We start from the raw sequence: 22,104 nt of genomic DNA, 5'->3' as shown, positions 1-22,104 counted from the left end.
GGGATGAAACATGGAATTCCAAGTATGGGTAATGAAAGGAACTAAAGCAGGGCTGTCAAATTCAATTTCTTTGAGGGCCGCATCAAGGCTGCGGGTGACCTCAGGGGGCCAGGAGAGCATGGCCAACTGGGTGGGCGTGGCTAACTGTATGGGTGTGGCCAACTGGGTGGGCATGGCCAACTTGACGCCACTTCCCAAACTGCTGGCATGTATCCTCTTCGCACTGGGTAGACTAGGCCGAAGCCATGCTAGCCTGATCTTTCTCTTTGCACTGGGTAGACTGGGCCGAAGCCACGCTAGCCCGATCTTTCCTCTTCGCATTAGGTAGAACAGGGCAGCCCTGCGGGCCGGATCCAACTACATCCTGGGCCAAATCTGCCCCGCGGGCCTTGAGTTTGACACCCCTGAACTAGAGGAACAAACCTCAATGGCATCTGCTGAGCATATTGGACAAATGATGAGGTGGATTTATAATTGACACAGTTATCCATTTCTAGACATAATTCTAAAAGCATGACAGTAGTAGCTTGAAAAATATCCACGCCCATCTTTGAGAAATGTGAAAGAAAAGGAAATATGGGTTAAAGTCTAGGTCTTTGCACTGGGAATATTTCAAAACAAGCAAGTTGTATCCCCCCTCCCTTTTTCAGAGGCAGAACAGGCCAAGAAAACACATGCACATAAAGGCCTCCTGATTGCACAACACACAGAAGAAAATTAGCAATTAAAAGCAATTACATTATAGTGTGAAGCTAGAGGAGGTTTCAGTAAGAGCAATTTGGCAATTTCCATATCAGTTCATGGCATTCATTAAGACTGTAAAAATGCCTTTTCAGAAAAGCTCAAGAGACCCTAATGATTCAGCCTCATTCTAACAATCACCATCAAGAAGGTGTGACTGTACCATTATTAGCAAACTAAAATTAACACAGAGGTCCCGAGGTCTACCGTGGCATTAGAAAGATGGTTCATTATCATATTCCAGTAACCCATCAATGATACAAGGGGAGGTTCTAGATCTGCTGCAATGGTGGGATTCAAAAAATTTTAACTACTGGTTCTGGAGGCGTGGCTTGGTGGGCGTGGCAGGCAAAGGATACTGTAAAATCTCCAGTCAGATGTGGTATTTGCTGGTTCTCCAAACTACTCAAAATTTCCGCTACTGTTTCTCCAGAACTGGTCAGAACCTGCTGAATACCACCTCTGATTTGCTGGTTGCAAAGACAGTTTTGATTTTGCACTTCCATTTATATACTGGATGGTGGCTATCAAGGCACTGAGCAGTGATATTTACAAGCACTGAACAACACACCATCTACCATTTATCCTACTATGAAATGATGACTTGAATGTGGGAATGACCTGGCATTGGTTTAACATCATGGAAAGAATGTTCCTATCACCCAACATCATGTCAATTGCAATACTGATCAAGACCCTCAACATGTAAGGGACTTGAGACTAAAGCATATGAAGAATGGTTACAGGAACTGGGCCTGGCTAGTCTAGTGAAGAGAAGGACCAGGGGAGACATGATAGCAGTCTTCCAATATTTGTGGGGCCGCCACAGAGAGGAAGGGGTCAAGCTATTTTCCAAGACACTCGAAGGCCAGACAAGGAATAATGGATTGAAACTGTACAAGGAGAGATTCAACCTGGAAATAAGGAGAAATTTTCTGACGGTGAGAACAATCAACCAATGTAACTCACCAATAATGAGGAGTCCAACAGCGTAAATAAAATTTGGCTGGCAAGTAAAAAGTTCAACTTGCCAGTCAAATTCAGCCTCGTTTGGTGAATTACTGCATGGTACACACCTGTGGTTATTACAACATTACGTTCATCTAGTGCAGGGGCGTCAAACTCAAGGCCTGGGCAGATCCACCCCTGGTCTACCCAGTGCAAAGAGGAAAGAACAGGCCAGCATAGCTTCAGCCCAGTCTACCCAGTGAGAAGAGAAAAGATCAGGCCAGAGTAGCTTCAGCCTGGTCTACCCAATGCGAAGAGGGAAGACTGGGCCAGCATAGCTTCAGCCCAGTCTACCCAGTGAGAAGAGAAAAGATCAGGCCAGAGTAGCTTCGACCTGGTCTACCCAATGCGAAGAGGGAAGACTGGGCCAGCATAGCTTCAGCCCAGTCTACCCAGTGAGAAGAGAAAAGATCAGGCCAGAGTAGCTTCGACCTGGTCTCACCCAATGCGAAGAGGGAAGACTGGGCCAGCATAGCTTCAGCCCAGTCTACCCAGTGAGAAGAGGAAAGAACAGGCCAGCATAGCTTCAGCCCAGTCTACCCAATGCGAAGAGGGAAGACTGGGCCAGCATAGCTTCAGCCCAGTCTACCCAGTGAGAAGAGAAAAGATCAGGCCAGAGTAGCTTCGGCCTGGTCTACCCAATGCGAAGAGGAAACATGCCAGCAGTTTGGGGAGTGGCATCAAGCTGGCCATGCCCACCCAGTCAGCCATGCCCTCCCAGCTCCCCAAGGTCAACCACGGCCCTGATGTGTAGTCTGATGCAGCCCTCAATGAAATTGAGTTTGGCATCCCTGATCTAGTATATATTGCTGTTATGTATCGTGATAATCACCATCATAGCAGTCTGGAGAAGAAATTGTGAAATGGCAGAAACAGAAAGCGAGATTTTTGAAAGCTGTCTTTGTGGGAATATAGTACAGAGAAAAGAGACAGTGGAGTTTGGAATCTCTGGTAGGCAGGAAGAGAGCAAAGGTAGACCCCCCCTCCTAGCAATTCAGATAGTTCTGCAGATAGCTACTGTAATTTGGCAAGATCCAATCTATAAGTGAACAATAAAGTACTGCTCAGAAGTAACCCCACATGTTCTTGGTTCTGGGGTTCCCACACTACTAGATATGTTCTGGAAAACTTTACTGAGGTAAACCCAAAATTGGAGAAGTGAAACTGGCTTTTCCAGAACTGCTTCTGGAACATATAAGATTTATATTTATTTCACACATTTTCATGCACATACAGATACATATATAAATATACTACTTTGGATTATTTCTTTACTGTATTGAAACAAAGGGAAAAATATAAAACTAATCTATAATAAACAATAAACCTTATTTAATGTACAGGATCTTTTTTTCTTTTTTGGCCTAGCATATGTGAAAGAAAAACAGGTTAGGAAAAACAAACTATTTTTTAACCCTACCTTTGTTTCTTGGTGTTAGAATGTGCAGCTACTTGAAAGTACATGATTTTTTTTACACAAGGAATTTAAAGCTGCCATATGATGCGTGACAGGCATTAAAAGAGAGGTACAGACAATCATCAGAGATGCCACTGCGGATAGGAGGGAATATGATCAGTCATGGCAACAGGCTAGAAATACAAATAAGGCATTCCCAATTAACTGAATTCATACTGAAACAATATACAGAGGAAAAAGACTTCAATAATCCACAATGCAATTATCAATAAATTAGAAAATATTTAATGTGCACAAATATGCAAATACTAATTATAATTTGGCACAGTATTAGAAATACCAAGTTTTCAATCCAATATTGAGTGACATGGCTATAGGTGTATATTATAGGCCACCCAATCAAGCAGAAAAAATAATGTCCTTTTTGCCAACCAACAAACGTATGCAGGAAACACAAAATAGTAATGGGGGACTTCAATTATCCTGATATCAATTGGAAAACTAATTCTGTACCAAGTGAGAAATCAAATAAGTTCCTAACCAACCCAGCTGACAACTTTGTTGTCCAAAAGGTACAGGATGGAACTTGATTGATAGCCATACTGGACTTAATTCTTACAAACAGAGAAGAAGTGATAGAGGGAGTTGAAACTGAAGGAACCTTGGGTGAGAGTGACCATGTCATACTAGAATTCAACATAACACAAACACAAGCAATAGAACATAATGACACCAGAGTCTTGGATTTTAAAAGAGCTGATTTTACTAGATTCAGAGAGAACTTGGGAAAGATTCCATGGATGAAAATCCTATAGGAGAAAACAACTCAAGAATCTTGGGAAACTGAAAAGTACGATCATAGAAGCCCAGACCAGCACAATACCACTGAGGAAAAAAAAACCAAGAAATCTAAGAAGAAACCAGCATGGCTGCACAAAGATCTCTCTGGCAAATTGAAAGAAAAAAAGGACAAGTACAAAAAATGGAAAGAAGGACATACAACTAAGGCAGAATATCTGCAGATAGCCAGAATCTGCAAAGACGAAGTCAGGAAAGCAAAGGCTCAGAACAAACAAAGACTTGCAACAAAAGAAAGATAATTTTTAAAAGTTTCTTCCAACATAGAAAGAAAAATCAAGGAAACAGTCGGCCCACTAAAGAGAGAAGACAGCAAGGAAATAACAGGCAACAGAGAGAAAGCAGAACTGCTTAACTCATTCTTTGCATCGGTCTTCACGCAAAAAGAAACTATAGCTCAACCCACCAAAAACATAACTATAAAAGACAGACCAGAAATAAAAGTTAAAATAAGCAAAAAAATAGTAAGAGAACACCTGTCTGATCCTGATGAAAACAAATCACCGGGGCCTGATGGATTACATCCCAGAGTTTTAAAGGAGCTGGCAGAGGGCATCTCAGAACCACTGCACCATATCTTTCAAAAATCCTGGAGCACCGGGGAACTACCAGAAGACTGGAAAAGAGCTGATGTGGTTCCCACCTTCAAAAAAGGGGAAAAAAACAGACCCAGGAAAATATAAACCAATCAGCCTAACATCAATCCCTGGGAAGATCCTGGAAAATATAATAAAATAACAGATCTGCCAATATCTAGAAACAAGTAAAGTAATAACTAGCAGTCAGCACAGGTTTGTTAAAAACAGATCATGCCAAACCAATCTTATTTCATTCTTCAACATAGTGACTAAATTATTAGACCAGGAAAATACTGTGGACATAATATATTTAGATTTCAGCAAGGCATTCAATAAAGTAGACCACAACCTACTTCTTAGTAAGCTAGAAAAAAGTAGAATAGATAGCACCACCACTAGGTGGACTCGCAACTGGCTGACAAACCATACTCAACCAGTAGTCCTAATGGGTCTAAGTCTACATGGAGGGAAGTAAGCAGTGGGGTGCCACAAGGTTCCGTCTTAGGCCCAGTACTCTTCAATACCTTCATTAACGACTTAGATGAGGGAATAGAAGGGGAACTTACCAAATTTGCAGATGATACTAAGCTGGCAGGAATAGCTAACACCCAAGAAAATAGGCTAAAGATCCAGGTGGATCTTGACAGACTAGAACGCTTGGCCATATCTAATAAAATGAAATTCAATATAGAGAAAAGTAAAGCCCTACACTTAGGCAAGAAAAACCAAAGGTACACATATAGAATGGGTGAAACCAGGCTCAATAGCAGTAACTGTGAGAGGGATCTTGGAGTCTTAGTGGACAACCAGCTAAATATGAGCCAGTAGTGTGCAGCAGCAGCCAAAAAAGGTAATGCAATCCTAAATTGCATTAACAGAGGGATACAATCGAGATCAAGTGAGGTAGTAATACCACTCTATAAAGCCCTAGTAAGACCACACCTAGAGTACTGCATCCAGTTTTGGTCACCACATTATAAAAAAGATGCTGAGACTAGAAAAAATACAGAGAAGAGCAACCAGTATGATTAGGGGACTGGAGACTAAAACATATGAAGAATGGTTACAAGAACTGGGCTTGGCTAGTCTAGTAAAGAGAAGGACCAGGGAAGACATGATAGCGGTCTTCCAATATTTGAGGGGCTGCCATAGGGAGGAAGGGGTCAATGTATTTTCTAAAGCACCTGTAGGCCAGACAAGGAACAATGGATGGAAACTGTACAAGAAGAGATTCAACCTGGAAATAAGGAGAAACTTTCTGACAGTGAGAACAACCAATGGAACAGCTTGCCCTCAGAAGTTGTGGGAGCACCATCACTTGAGTCTTTCAAGAAGAGATTGGACTGCCATTTGTCAGAAATGGTGTAGGGTCTCCCGCTTGGGCAGGGGGTTGGACTAGATGACCTACAAGGTCCCTTCCAACTCTGATTATCTGTAATCTGGATATCAACTTACATAAAGTAAGCCTGTCAGTGTGGAGATATGTCAATGGTTGAAAGAAATCCTAATGCTCACCAATTAGTATCAGGTAATAATGATTCACAAGACAGCAGAGAAAAACAAATACAGGTAGCTCTCAAACATTTTAGTGAGTTTGGAGTTATAAAAATGTAAGTCTGAAAAATGGTCATAAGTCACTTGCTTCAGCATTGACAAAAGTGACTTATGTCCGTTTTTCAGACTTATGATTCTTGCGGCATCCCCATGGTCACATGATCAAAATTCAGCCACTTGGCAACTGACTCATATTTATGACGGTTGCAGTATTCCTGGGGTCATGTTATCTCCTTTTGCGGCCTTCTGACAAGCAAAGTCAATAGGGAAGCCAGATTTACTTAACAAGCGTACAACTGCAGCGATTCACTGCAGTTGTTTAACTGCGGCAAGAAAGGTCATAAAATGGGACAAAGCTCACCAACTGTCTTGCTTAGCAATAGAAATTTTGGGCTCAATTGTGGTCATAAGTTGAGGATATCCTGTATTTCCCCCCTAACAATTCAAGAGGTAATGAGTGCTATAACACTGCAAAATTCTGCTGGTGGTGACAATAGCAATAAAAACCAGTGGCCAAGCTGATTCTGTATTGAGAAATTGACATTTGCACAAGATTTAATTTTGAAGGGGAAAATGTAATTGTCAGTCTGCATGGATAATCTTGGTGCACAAGTATAGAAATAATATGTATATGCAACATTTATACATTAAGTGGACTGGTCTTTTTTAAAAAAATTGAGGTACAATGAGTGAAGTCATCCATGAGATAATTTTAAAATTAATGACACATTCTGCTCACAACTGATTTTTGTATGAATAAGAGTACTCCACAGCACATTAGTGCTCTCAGGGGTTTTTTTTTAATCATGATTTACTCAGTATGCCATCTGTACTGTTGTTATTGAGCAACAATATATTCACGTTGAATTTGGCTTAGTTTCTACTAATCTTGGGCATGTAATACCATATTTGGGCATCTGTGTTCATATTTTTTAATTCAGTCTTCTGTAACTGCTCATCAGAACCCTGTGTTGTTGTTTTTTCATATGGTTTCTATTTTTTAATAGTTTAGAAGAATTTTTACTCTCTGGTTTATATTGCAGGATGGATTTCATGGGTGTCACTTAGATCTACAGATCAAGGGCCAAATAAAGTTCTTCCACATCCCGTTAAGTGCCTTCCTTCTTTACGTAAATCTTCCACTCCAATTATTCCATGAATTCTCTTCTGCTTCACTAAATCTGGGCTGTGACTGCTGATTTTCTGTTGGCGTACATCCCCTTGGCTGCCTCCACTGTGAATGGTCTCCAACTCTTGAGATCTCCTCACTTCAGTCCTTTCATGAGATTAACCAACATTGGAAAAAGGCTAAACTTGACTTTTTTATTTTGGTCCTTGTTAGTCTATAAACAGGTAACAGCACCTGGCCAACCATTTCTGGCCTCAGAAAGTAAACAGAATTAGAGCTGGTAAATATTTATGTGGGAAGCCTCCAAGAAATAACAGCATGGTGGACTACATTTAGAAGCTGAAAAAACATCCTGGAAAGAGGCAAGGCAAACCATGCCTGGACTGTTGCCAAGGAAAACTTTTGGCTACTTTCTTTGAGTTCCCAGGGACTGAGCATGATCAAAGGGATTTTTTTTAAATCTTGGAATAATGAGTCATCTCCCATATTGTCTGTGACTTAAAAGCAAGATAATTTTTTGTGAAATGAGAGGTGACAGAGATCCAAATTAAGTAATAAGAAATTTTATTTAAAAAGAACAAATTTATCCAAGAAACCATAGAACTGCCCAGCAAAAGAAAATACAGTATAAATTAGAGAGAACTAAGTTGGGGAAATCTTTGTAGTAATCTCCTTTTAACTTCCACGATGGAAGATAAAGTTCTAAGGAAAGCTCTCTATCAGTGATGAGAGCAGAGACATCCACAACCCCAAACACAATTGAGGACAGGCAGGAGAAAGGCTCACATAATTTATTTTCTCCAAATCTTGCCATGGTGGCAGCACCAAGGGAGAGGCTCAGAAGCATCTCACCCAAAATATGTCTTCTGGTCTCCTACTTGACTTTAAACTTAAGAGGACAGAGTTCTCTTCTCCCCTTTGTCTCGAGAAGACACCCCACCTCGCAACTCACTAAAGTCTTTCTCTGGCACCCCAGTTCCAGACTGCAAAAATCCAAAAGAGACCACCGAGTTCAGCTGTTCATGCGACAAGCTGACTTGGGAGGGGAAGTGCAGAAGTGCCTCCAGTAACTCCATTATGACACAGCTAGGAAAGGTTCAAGCAAAGAAAGCTTGCAGAACTTGAGTGGAAAAATTAAAAAAAACGTTTGCAGACTTTATTACTGCTTGCATTTCTTAGTTATGGCTCAGTTGTATCCAAATCTATTACTGGTTAAAAACTTACCGTAAATCAAAATATGAAACCATGGATTGATGTGAGTTTGCACACAGTGATTAAAATAATGCATCTACACCAGGGTCCCCAAGCCCCAGGCCGTGGCCCATTCGGAACCAGGCCGCACAAGCAGCGGGTGAGTACATAAGCGCATGCAGCTCCATTTGTGTGAGTGGCGGGGGCCCACGCTCGAGTATTATCCCCCGCCACCATTGTCACCGCCGGGCCACAAAGCCAGAAAGGTTGAGGACCGCTGATCCACACTATGCAGATTGTGATATGCTTTTCCGACCTCCATACCAGGTAACAGAACAAACTATTTCCGTGCCTCTAAGCTAACTTTGAAAAATAAATCATAATTTCATTTTAGATCACTTTAGGATATTTAACAGAATCAAGACAAACACACACACATTTAGTAAGGGAGGTCGTTGTCTGTTGCTGGATTAGAATTAAAAACTAAAATGAATAGCTCTTTCAATGACAGTCATGATTACTATAGTACTCAACATTTGTCTTCTAGAAGAAAAAAATCTTCTCCTGGCCAAAGAAAAATAGTATTATACTTTTAATATAACTGAAATAAATACAAAGATTTTATCTACCTAGGCAAAACTGTATGTGTCTATTTCCCAGGAAATATAAAAATCGCTCTCATTCCAGCCATATTTGTGTGTGTGTGTAAAGAGTATTGATTTCTACAAACTCAAATGTGGGGGATTATTGTTAATATTCAAAACAAGTAGCTGGGAGCTTCCCTTCAGTCAAATTACCTGCAATGCTGCAAGGTGGCAAGCATCTCCAAGTGTTAAGCTTCCAGATCCAACTGCAAACCAATCCAACTGCTGTGACTTGGTGAAATTATGTTGACAAGTCAAGAGTTGCTTAGCTGAAAGCTTCAGATGGAACCCTCTAAATTTTCCGACTTATCTACTACTTTGGCCTTGGATAATTTTGATGCATTTTTGCACCACTGTATTTCAGCTCTCCTGTCATTCTTAAAAGCAGAATTTCACATCTTCAGAGGTTGTTGTAAGTAACCCTGCATGAGTTAGCGTTCTATGCTTATCTTCCTCCTATCAAGAATCCTACCTGAATAAAAAATCTTCTGGAGAGAAGCTGTTCCTTCTGGAAAAAATAATGTTGTTGAAATATAGCGGGGGAAATAACACAACTGTAATTGCCAGAGACACATTATTTGTTTGCCACTGCTTACCATTCCAACCATTTTCAATAACATGTATACAATCAAATGCTTTTGGAGCAGTTTTAAACAATGAAACATACAGCTGCAAATACACAGATGCTTCGAAAATCATTGTTAGCCCTTTCTGTATAGCTTTTAATTCTATCTTTGGAGAAAGGCATAAAAAGATCCTGTAAATCATAACCGCTTCGAGCATTTACTTTCCAAAGCACATCCCAAGCATTAAAACTCTCACACACTTCTCTTGAACATAAAAGAATCCCAATTTAACAGTGGGTTCATTTGGACATTAATTTGAGAGTGCAATCGGTATGCTATTTAAATTTAGTCTTTCTCTCTCACATACACATAAAATCAAGCATGATCTTGGCTGATTTTAACTATAAGTGCGGGATGGATATCCCTTCGCTCCCTGCAGTCTGAATCACAATATTGGTACGGAGCAAATTGCGCAGTTCAAACGTTAAGCAAAAAAAATTCAAGACTAGCTTGTATCAGTTTGTATCACGTTGGCTGGCATAGCTGAAGAAATTAGCATTTAGAGAGGCTTAAAAGACATCCTTGAATCAAGTTTGACTCCTGTGATTATATCCATGAAGTTTTCTTGGCAAAATTACAGAAGTGTCTTTCCAGCTTTTTCTAGCTTTTTCCAGGATGTTCTTATTTAAACTTTCCACTGTTCCAACAGCCTTGGAACTCTCAAGTAGTTCTCCATCCAAAACTAACCAGGTTTCAGGCTGTTTATCTTCCCAAAAATCATCCATATCATCTATGTATAAATTTGTAACCATGAAAAAAATACCAATATCAAGAATATTCTGGAGACATTACTATAGATATGAGTAACTCTGGAGCTACCATAAGCTGCATATAAATATAGCTCTTAAAAAAAAAAAAACCCTGGACATTATAATTCTTATTTTACACAAAGTTTCTTGTCAGCTGCAGGTCTACCCACATTCTTTGGCAAGAAGGTAATAACATGTAATAACACAACATTTTCATTCCAAGTTTCAGCTATAAAAATAATGAAATTAGGTGCTTTTTCCTACAAAACTTTCCATTAAAGCTCATAAGAAATTGCATACACAATTTTATAAATGATAGCAGTCGTGCCTTGATAGACCTCTTTCACATTTTTGGACTTCTGTTTGAGGAAAAATATAATCAAAGCAAACTACAGGCAATTCCTTAAGCTACATTTATATAACTGCTATGGCAGTGGTGGGATTCAAATAAATTAACAATAGGTTCTCTACCCTAATGATTTCTTCCAACAACCAGTTCACCAAACCGCTCAGAAAGTTAACAACCGGTTCTCCCAAAGTGGTGCGAACTGGCTGAATCCCACCATTGTGCTATGGGTATATTACACATACGTAATCAAGAGAGGGGGGAGAGGGGGGAGTGAGAAGGAAAGAGAGAGAGAGAGAGAGGGAGAGAAAGAGAATCATAAAGGTTTGAAAGACTTCCTTTCAGCAGAAACAACAGCAATACAAAGAACAGAAAACATTCTAACATTCAAAGATGCATTGATCCGGATGACACTAGTGCAGGGGTAGGGAAACTTGGCTCTTTTATCACTTATGGACTTCAACTCCCAGAATTCCTGAGTGAGCCATAAAAGGTTCCCCATACCTGGCCTACTGGTTTTTCAGTTGTGGGGGAAATCAATTTTTGATTTGAATGGGACTGTTTAATATACAAATGTAGGATGTCCTACATTTAATATAACATATAATATACAAATATAGGATGTCCTACATTTGTATATTAAACAGTCCCATTCCAGCCAAAAATTGATTTGGCAAGTTTAAGACTTGTGGACTTCATCTCCCAAAATTCCTGAGCTAACATGACTGGAGGAGGAATATTGGGAGTTGAAGTCCACAAGTCTTCAAGCTGTCAAGTTTGAAGGCCCCTGCACTAGGGCCTTTCTCCACTCAAGGGTGGGCTATGACCCTGTCCCATTCTACTATTTTATTTAACCATGCTGAACTAAGTATCAGCATGGTGTAATACAGGTAGTCCTCAACCTACGACCACAACTGAGCCCAAAATGTATGTTGCTAAGTGAGACATTTGTTAAAGTGAGTTTTGCTCCATTTTATGACCTTTCTTGCCACCATTGTGAAGTGAATCATAGCAGTTGTTAAGTTAGTAACCCAGTCGTGAAATGTGGTTTACCCACTGACTTTGGTCGTCAGAAGGTCGCAAAAGCTAACCATATGATCCCAGGACACTGGAACCATCATAAATATGAGTCAGTTGCCTGTTCACTGTTGTCAGCTCACTGTCTGAATTTTGACCATGTGACCATGAGGATGCTACAATGGTCGTAAGTGTGAAAAATGGTCATAGGTTACTTCTTTCAGTAATGCTGTAGCTTTGAAAGGTCACTAAATGAACTGTTGTAAGTCGAGGACAACCTATAATTAAGTTCTGCACTAGGAGCAGAAAGACCCAGGTTTAATCCTTACTTAGACAGGGAAGCTTGCTGGTTGATTTTGAACCTAATGCTAACCTTCCCAGTCCTAATCATAGTCCGTCTCCGCGACAAGCTGGAGTGATAAACAAAAGCTCTTATTGCATTGATAGCTTCACTGGAACTAGGCAAAGCACAATGAAAAAAACAAGCAGATCTTGTAATTATATAGGATTAACACTAAGAACCACAACTCCTTTATTCATACGGAAGTGGTCAGCATGGGTTTTTAACTGTAGTTAAACCTAGTTACATTCCAGCATACTCCAAAGATCAACCTGCTTCAAATCCCAGCATAAGGACTCCAAATTTAGAAAGGCACTATATGTGACACTGGGAAGGAAAGCAGGTGATTGTACAACATTTATACAACAAAGCTAATCCAGTCACTCAGTTTCCCACATTCAAGTGCCACTTCAGGGTGGTTTTGTCACGCCCACAGCCAAGAAAAACAGGAGAAAAAAAATTCAAAGACTAATTTCTAGACTTCATTGGAGTCTAGCAGCAAGAATTCTCATTCTATTGTCAAACTTTGGTCCCCGGTTAGAAATTAAGTATGGTAAAATTCTGCGCGACCCGGGATTTCAGTCTTTGCGCTGCTGGTGATCCACCACTGTAAAGAAAGTACACACAGCCGCTGTGATGAAAGTGTGGACTCCCTCGTAGAGGAGTTTTGGTGAAAAGACGCTCCAGATAAAGAGATGGTATCGTAGTCCTGTGATCAGAATAATATATACCGTAACTGGGATGGAGCGCAACAGTGCATAACAGAAACAGCCATGCCCAATCGCTGCAGGATTCCTGTAGTGTTTTTTTTTTTTTAAAAAAAAAAAGAGAGAGCACAAAACACAAGTTGTTCACATTTGAGGCCTCATTTAAAAATTATCGGTTGAAAACAAAACAAAACATGAAAAACTGCATTTTAGATTACTGCAATGCACACTAAAGAGGGCTTCCCTTGAAGAATATTTCAGAAACGAAGGAAGGCAAATATACATGTCCCAGGATAACATTGCAGGGATTCAATCTGGGTCGGTCACTGAGACCAGAGGTTTATTCTTCTGAGTTTTCAGATTCGTGTTGGAGCCTATCCTCGCGGAACTTCTCTCTCACCCGAATGTGTGTGAGAGGAGTTCCCTGAGGATGGGCTCCAGGACATGTCCAAAAGCTCAGAAGACTAAATCTCTGGTCCCGGGATCCTGAAATTTGGAAATTTCAACTGGTGAAGAATGCAACTGTGCCAGTAGTAAATGACACCAGATACATAGCCTATGTAACGACATGAGTTGTATTGGCAACCAGTATGATTCTGGGTGCTGGTTGTCAGGTTTAAAGTCCTACATAGCTTAGGACTGGCTTACCTGAGACACCATCATTTTCCAAGAGCCCCTGTCAGTCCAGTCAATTCAAAAGATTGGGGATGCTGAAGATCCCATCAGCTAAAGAATGTCAGCTGGCAGGAAATAGAAGACAAGCCTTTTCTGCTACAGTATGCGGAATATTCTCCCCTTTGAGATTAGAATAGCCCCAATCCTGTTGGCCTTTTGTAAGGCTTTAAAAATGTGGCCATGTATCCGGGTCCATATCAGTGGATATATTGTTAGAAAACAACAGAAAGGGGAAATGCAGAAGAAGAAAAGGGAGGTGGAGAGACAAGGGGGTAAAAAGGGCAGGGAGAAGAAGAAGCAAGGGAGGAAGGAAGGGATGAGAAGCCTCAATGGTGTGGAGCAAGATGTAAAGAAACAAGATTTATTTAGAGATAATGGGTAAAATTTAACTGAAAAAGGGATTCTGCAAAGGTACATAAGATTGTATTGTTATATTTGTACTTAGAAATAATGTTAGAAAATTGGAAACAACATGTGATCAAAAAATGGGATAAAATATTCAGTGTAACTTAGTGAAATTTTTTTGAATAAAAGGAAGGCAATGAAATAAATGAGAGAATTGAAGTAGGAGGAAATGGGAAAATTTTAATGATACAATGATTTAAAATATAAGTGATGTGAAGTGGGGGGGAAATAACTATGGAAAGTATAAGTGTTCCCATAAAAGTATGATATTCAATTGAAAAGTAATGTGTAAAATGTTTAAGATTTAAATGAATATTAATATTAATGATAGATTTGAATTAGCATGGATAGTTGTTTTAATTATATTACATACTTACAAATTTTTCTTTTTTTAAAATATAATGTGTAACTTTAAAATGTACTAAACAGAATCCCAATGGAAGTTATGTACTATGTTAAGTGTTATAAATTTAGGGAAAAGAGTTAAAGGCATCATACTCCAATTAGTGTACAGGAGAAATTTTGTTTAAAGAGAAAAGTTAAACAGATAGCTGGAAACAGAACAGACAAAGAATAATAAGCATAATGATCTGAACTGAGATGAAATAAATAAAACTAAGAAAGTTAAAAGAGGTGAGAAGCTATATAGAAAATGGAAAATGGTAATAAGATATGGAATGGTATATAAAATGAACATGAATTTGAATTTGTGTCTGTATGAAGAGATGTAACCCGGGATCAAGCAGCTTTCAGAAAAGATGTTTTATGTTTTGTTTGTTTGTGTATTGTCTTTGAAAATTAATAAAATTTGGTGCTTTTTTTTTGTTTAAAATGTGGCCATGTATCTGGGTCTGGGGGCTCAAAATGTGTTAAGAGGACCCATTTACTTTATTTATTGTTAGTCGGTCAACTATCTTGGCTGCTGTGTTGTATTTATTCTTTGGATGTTTTTATTATTTTATTGTTTTTAATTTTTTGTTTGTTTTAGAATTGTAAGCTGCCCAGAAATTGAATAAAGGCTATAGGAATTGAATGAATAAATAAAAATAAAAACTACCTATTCTCCTGTATTCCTGAAAAGCCAAGCTACAGCAATAAGTAGCAAGACATGGTGTGTGCATATGTGTGTATATGTGCCTGTGCCTTTAATTTTTTTCACTGTCTCAGACAGAAGTTTGCAAAGTACCCAAATCTGACATCTCAGCATAGGGACAGAATTCTATCCTAGCTGATTTTCTTTCCTTCAAGAGCTGGGTGTCAAATAAAGATAGACCTGCAATAAATTTTTATCTCTCCATAAAACTATGCTGTATTGTATGCACCTCAAGACTATCCTAGATGGTACAGATAATCCCCATGTAATGGCCACAATAGGAACCAGAGACACAGCCATTAAGTGGTAGCTCAGTAAAACCACAACTCTGCTTCTGGTGTGACTTCAGCTTCCCTTCGCTTTATACCGACCTACAAAAGTCACAGATGTGAGGAGTGATCATAAAGTTATTTTTTTCCATCATCGTCGTAACTACCAACCCTCGCTAAGTGAAGCAGTCACTAAACAAAGGCTACCTGTAGTGTGTTCCTTACAGAGGTCAAGGAGATTTTTCTAGGAAAATCAAAAGCATGGAATGACAAGAGCAACAGCAAATTTGAAGGCACTGTATACTGTTTAACCACTGACAGCCTTAATGTCCATGAATATGGCTACTCGCACCTAATCACTTACACACTGTGGTTCATCAGTACTACTGGTATTGGGTGTATCCACCAATAAAAGATAAAGATAGTTACACTGACCTTGATTCCTGATGACTACTTTCATAAAGTATTCCTGGCAGTATTACAAAGGCAGTTTGCCACAACCTTTTTCCAAAATGTTTTCCCGCCCAACTTCTCAATTTTGCAAACAATTTTTGAATTCCAAGTCCATCTCCTATCTGAATAGTAACTTGGGCCAACCATGCTTAGTCATTATGACAGCTAAAGTCAGCTATGAGCTACTACCAGGGTACTAGTATTTTAGGATGAGATGAAGGATTTGAGACCAGAGCTTTCTTGACCACAAGAAAGTCATGCACTATATTACATGGCTTCTGAAAACACTTGGTAGCATTGAAGAGGCGTTGTTAATATCCAAGGTCATTAAAACGAGGACCCAGATTCTTGGGGGCAATATGCTGACTCTGTGAACTGTTTAGAAAGGACTGAAAAGCACTGAAAAGCGGTCTATAAATCTAAATGCTATTGCTATATATACAACTCCTGCAAGGTTTGGTTTATTGCTTTTTTAAAAAAACACACATTATATCTTGTACAGGGCTTGAACCAATTTAGAGTGCAGTGGCAGAGAAATCCTAGTAATAAATAACATTTGGTTCCAGCTATCCTTACGGCAAGACTAGATAAGGATTTATTTCTTAACGGTTTGATGCCTAGATACAACAGCCATTCCTATGTGACAGATGACCCTCCACACAGCAGAGTGAAGCAAACTCTTCCCAATGCTTTTCACACACCAGACTTTCCCTAATCAAATTAATGATGCAAAAGCATTGCCATCACCTCTGAGAAGACTGGCTGATGGCTTTCTCTGGTTTAGGATAATCTGAGGAAAGTAATTATATCAAAAAAACAATCATATAGACCAGGGGTCGCCAACCTTTTGGACCTCAGGGACCACCAAACTCATAATTTTAGATCCCAGGGACCACTAACCGGTTCTGTTGGTGTGGCTTAATTTGTGGGTGTGGCTTGGTGGTCATGTGACTGGCTGGGCATGGCTTTTATGTAAATATTATATTTATATAAATATTGAATTTTTTATAAAAAAAGAGCAACTTTTACCCAGAATCAGGCAAAGCAGGCAGGCAGATTGAGTTGCTCACAGAATCACAGATTCATTCAGAGATCTATCTATCTACCATCGGCTACTCAGTCTGCCACATAAAATTTGCTTGCAAGCAAACACACAAAATTAGCTCACAACATGCCATGCATGTAAATATTGAGTTTTTTATTTTAAAAAAGAGCAACTTTTACCCAAAATCAGGCAAAGAAGGCAGATTGAGTTGCTCACAGAATCATTCAGTGATCTATCTGTCTGCCATCGGCTAGCTCAGTCTCTCAAATTTGCTTGCCGTGAGTCTGCACTGAATTTGCTTGCAAGCAAACCTTCAGTCCTAAGGGAGGTTCGGCTGTGCTGAGCTGAAGATCTAAAGGTTAGCTAGAAAGGAAGAAATCCAACCATTTCCTGCTTCCTAGCTAATCTAATCTCCCGGCACAGCAGAACAGATGATGGTCGGAAAAAGGAAAAATAGCAATTTAGCATGCAAGTTTACTGGGTAAGGAGTGAGTGGGTGGGGAGGGTTCTCGCAGGCCATATGGGTGGCGCAGCCTTGTGTTTCTGCACAGCCTGGATTAATTGCTTTGTGGGGGTGCTCTGGGGGTGAGATTTCTCTGCGGCCCACCAAAATTTTCTCACAGCCCACCAGTGGGCCGCGGCCCACCAGTTGGCGACCCCTGATATAGACCAGCAGTCTCCAACTGTTCTGGCTTGGTGGACTGGTGGCGGGAAGAGAGAGGAAATGGGTCCATGCAAAGGGGCCAGGCACGCACGCATGCGCAGTTCCATTTGTACATGTGGAGCTGCGAGCGTACACTTGCTCGACCACCACTTGTGCAGCCCGGTTCCTACATCAGGGTTAAGGATCCCTGATATAGACTTTAACATTATCCTGAATTGATTTGGAAAACTGTAAATGAAGAAATGTTAATGTTGGGATGTGACACTTTTATGATGATGGCTTCTTTGATTCACCCCATCCTTTTTTTTTTTTTAAAGTCTTTCTACAGCAGGGGTTCCTAGCCCTTGAGCCATGGCCATAAGCTGTTCAGAACCAGGCTGTGGAAGCGGTAGGTAAGCGCATACGCACGCACACATCCCCACTTGTATGTGTGCTCTCTTTGCGCAAGGGCCTGCGGCCGCGCCCCCCACTCACACAAATGGAGTTGCTCCCATGTTTGCCTACCATTCATGTGGAAGCATCCCCTCTCCTCCCCCACGGGTCTGCAAAGCCGGAAATGTTGTGGAATTCTGATCCACAGAACCAACAGTGCTGTACACCTCCAGGTTTTGTCTTAGCCTTTTCTTTCTTCAGCTTGTCTTGGTCTGGCACGCCTTTCAATATATTTTCCTATGCCAAACCAACCATTTTTAGGGATGGTGCAAGGCAAGTTAATATTTATGAAGCCATTTTGATTATTTGCATAAAAAGGTCAGGTGCACATTGTCCCCATTCACCTCAGCCCTTTAAATAAAGCAGCACTGGTATTTAAACGTCAAGGGTATCGTGAATAGCATTATTCTGCACATACCACCAGGGACATTTTGTGCAAGTTTGCCGGATAAGATTTTTAATTAATACTCAAGGCCAATCTGGGAAAGTCAACAAAAACCATAATAAGGTTATGAGATCAAAACCCCTCAGTAGAATTGGCAAAGATACATCCATCCTATTTCCTTAATGAAGGCTAACTCATTAGGATCTTGACCATCTAAGTTGGCACAGAGCTTTCTCTATTCAGCTTCCACTATTTGGTTCTTCGCTGGACTCTGGTCTGCTGCCAACTGGCTCTTCAAGAGTTGACAACATATAAGCTATTCATACTCTTCCCTCATGATGATCCTGCTCTGCCATCAATATACTCAGAATGAACAGTTCATAAAAACAATGCCTTCAGCCCTTCAATTCCCACCTACATTTGTAGAGCTCACCATCATTTATCAGCTGCAAAACACACTAGGACAGGGGTGTCAAATGCAAGGCCTGTAGATCAGATCTGACCAGTGGGGTGCTTAGATCTGGCCCACAGAGCTGACCTGGCCATCACAGCCAAAAATGGAGCTCGGGAGCCTGGCAGAATGCTCGGGCCACCACAGGCGTCCGCGACATGAGTGGTGTCAAGCTGGCCACGCCCCCCTCTCCCCCAAGGTCAAACACAACTCTGATGCATCCCTCAATGAAATTGAATTTGACACTCCTGCACTAGGAAGTCCACTCAGGTTGTAGTAAGTAGAATTAATACATGTGTTAACTAGCACAAAGGCATTTGAATATAGATGCGTGTTAGAAACTGGCCAAAGAAAGTATGTGCAGCAGTGCATGGATTTAGACAACTAACCTTGAACATTATTTTTATTTCTCAAATTGAGCCCAGTATTCTATTTTCTCACCCTTCATACCCAGAAGAGAGTTAGTGTTAGACAATGATAAGAAATACATTTTCAGGTTCTTTAAAACATTTTTAAAGCTACTTTTATAGCTACAACTCTAAAATGTGTGTAAAAAATGTATGTGTTTTATTTGTCTCAGCTCGCAGAATAACAGTAAACATCTCCCTTCCAAGTGCCTGGTATGGGGTGGAATAGGAAAAAAGAAAGAGAGAGAATCTGCTGTAATTTGATACCTGAATCAAAACCTTTTCAATACTGTATTCAAGTTTCCTCTCCTGACAATTTTAACCTAACGCTGAACCTAAGTGAGTTAATGAGACCCTGCACATGCTCATCTATATGAGAAGCACTGACACCATCCTGAATAAATATTTCATGATTCCATGGTGGTGGCTGCTATGGGACTGTGACACCACAGCTTCTGCGTCCTGGCAGGACATTCATATGCAGGCTTTGCAGCTAAAACTGGAATTGCACACTGCCCAGAAAACAGCTTATTAAATTTAACAAAAGGCTGGAGGAGGGGGAAGAGAACGCTGCAGGTTTTGTAATGCAAAAACAGTGTTACAGGCACATAGGCAATCTTTCTGATGCACAGTAGGCGGTCCAATACGTCTGCAAAGATGAAATACCAACGGGTTTTGGTAAACCAAATTGTGTGTCACTAGATGTACAAGCCATGAAATTTAATGGGAACTATATGAACAGGAAAAATTTGCTGTAAGCCTAAAATAAAAATTATTTCCTATCAGCCATAAAGTGAAAACTCTTAGGGTTTTCTTTTTTTTTTGGTCAGGTATTATAAGCAAAAAGGGAGCCATTGTGATCTGCAGTAATTCAAGTGAAATCTTAACACTCTTGTTTTTTGAAAGTGGAAAATAAAACGAGTAGATATAGCTAGTATAGGAGTGAGGCTGAACTGTGAACCAGAAAGCCTCAAAAACAATATAGTTTCTCCTCTAGGCCACTCATTCACTTTGTGCAATATGGACAGAAGAATGACTAACCCAAAGGGTTGTTTACAAGGTTCTCCAGGGCTTTTTTCACGCATAAAAAGTGCACCAATTCTGGATTCCCATGATACTATTGGTCTTGGAGAAGTCTGAGTGTGAACTTCCAGTTCAGGTACTATGAGGAGACAATCATTTAAAACTATATCCCAGTGTTTTGTCCAGAGCTATGGAACAGTGGATATTTTCCCATTAATGGAATTCACCCTGATTTGCTTCACCTACCCGACATTGTTATAGGCAACAAGGCTCCGTTCTCCTATCTTCTTTGCTGATGGATCTGAGGAGCCCTTTTGTTTCCTTGCAGTAAGACAACAACAAAAGAGGGAGGGTTTTTGCAGGCTCCATTAGCCAGCTATAGAGAGTTGAAGGGCATGTCGGCTAAACTCTCGACAGTGAAGGCATGAGGACAACTCCAAGGAAATGGAGATTTAAAATGCTGCTGGTGTGGAAGTATCCTACACATTTCACTCTGGATTGTAGCCTGGATCTGAAAACAAGCTGCCTTTAGTTGCCAAGTTGCCTTGATTGCCAAGCAAAAGGGGAAAGACAGCCTTGTACATTCGATAGGATTTCTCAACAGAATTCCATATGGTCCAGGACCTTATCATTTATTTAATTTTGTTTCAGGGGATTCTGACTTCGCAACAATTTTGGATAGTTTACAGTTAAAAGAGAATTTAAAACAGGATACAGCAAAGAAAGGAATAAAACTACTGGAAGACCAACTCCATAATATGAAAACACCAAAAGAAAATTCTAAATCACCCTCTTAACCCAAGGCCTGGGATAACAATCATGTCTTTAACCATTTGCAAATATCTGTTAATCTAACCTAATAATCTATTGAATGGGAGCAAAGCAGATCGGGTAGAAGGTTATTTTTCCACAGCTAGGTGCTATCACATAAACCACATTTCCAGTGTCTCACAAAATGTCATTGCTCAATTTGACCTCCAGAAAGTAGCAATAACAATAGCACTTAGATGTATGTACCCCTTCATAGAGCTTTACAGCACTATCTAAGTGGTTTACAGAGTCTGCATATTGTCCCCCAACAATCTGGGTCCTCGTTTTACCAACCTTGGCAAGATGGAAAACCGAGCCAACCTTGAGCTGATCAGGATTGAACTCTTGGCAGTAGGCAGAATCAGCCTGCAATACTACATTCCAGCCACTGCGCCACCACAGCTCTGATTGTAGGAAACAATCAGCTGCTTCTCCCGATGCAATTTTTAATAGTTTAATACTTCCTTCAGTTAGGAAATGTCGTTCTACAGATGGCCTAGCACCATGCCATAAAGAGTCTTATAGGTCAAGACCAGCACTTTAAACTTCATCCAAAAGCTACTGGCCACCCATGTTGAGCTTACATTACACCTTAGAGATATCATGCTCCTAGTGATAACTGCTGGCAAGCATCTGGTTCGCTATATTCTGTACCAGTTGAGGCCTCAGATAGTTTTTAAAGGCAGCCCCATGTGAAGAGCATTGCAGTAGTCAAAACAGATGGCAATGAAAGCATGAGTTACCATCACAAGATCTTCTCATTCCAGAAAAAGCATAGCTAGACAGACCAGGTGAAGCTGTAGTACACTTTATGGAATGTCTTCCCAGAAAGACTTGCCCAATAGTGTGATTACGATAATTTAGGCATCAAGCATAACTCCTACAGTTGCTCAGATTTTTCAGATCTGCAAATTTTTGAAAAACATTATATAATGAAGTAAGAACTGCTTTCTTTGTTACTTATTAGGATTTGGGTTGTTTTTTTTTAAATGTTCTTTTAGAACCTTTATTGCTTCTGACTAGTTGGATAGCTGCACTGGAAATTTAAATTTATGCTGAAAGTGCATATATAAATTATGTAAATAGC

The 22,104-nt window shown here is 40.1% G+C and overlaps 1 protein-coding gene across 1 annotated transcript in view; it reads right to left on the bottom strand.

Moving 5' to 3' along the window:
* Positions 1-7,832: 7,832 nt before the first annotated feature.
* Positions 7,833-22,104, bottom strand: part of PIGG (phosphatidylinositol glycan anchor biosynthesis class G (EMM blood group)) — a 75,419-nt gene continuing 61,147 nt past the window's right edge. The window contains exon 13 of the mRNA XM_026712721.2: positions 7,833-12,993. Within this exon, the coding sequence (XP_026568506.2) occupies positions 12,777-12,993 (217 nt within the window). The 3' untranslated portion in view covers positions 7,833-12,776. The remainder of the gene's footprint in view (positions 12,994-22,104) is intronic.

This window comes from Pseudonaja textilis, chromosome 2, assembly GCF_049901715.1.
Source record: "Pseudonaja textilis isolate UNSWEBS1 chromosome 2, rPseTex1.2, whole genome shotgun sequence".
NCBI classification, from domain to species: domain Eukaryota; kingdom Metazoa; phylum Chordata; class Lepidosauria; order Squamata; family Elapidae; genus Pseudonaja; species Pseudonaja textilis.
Note: the sequence above shows the minus strand (reverse complement) of the source record. Positions and strands in the feature narration are given on the sequence as shown.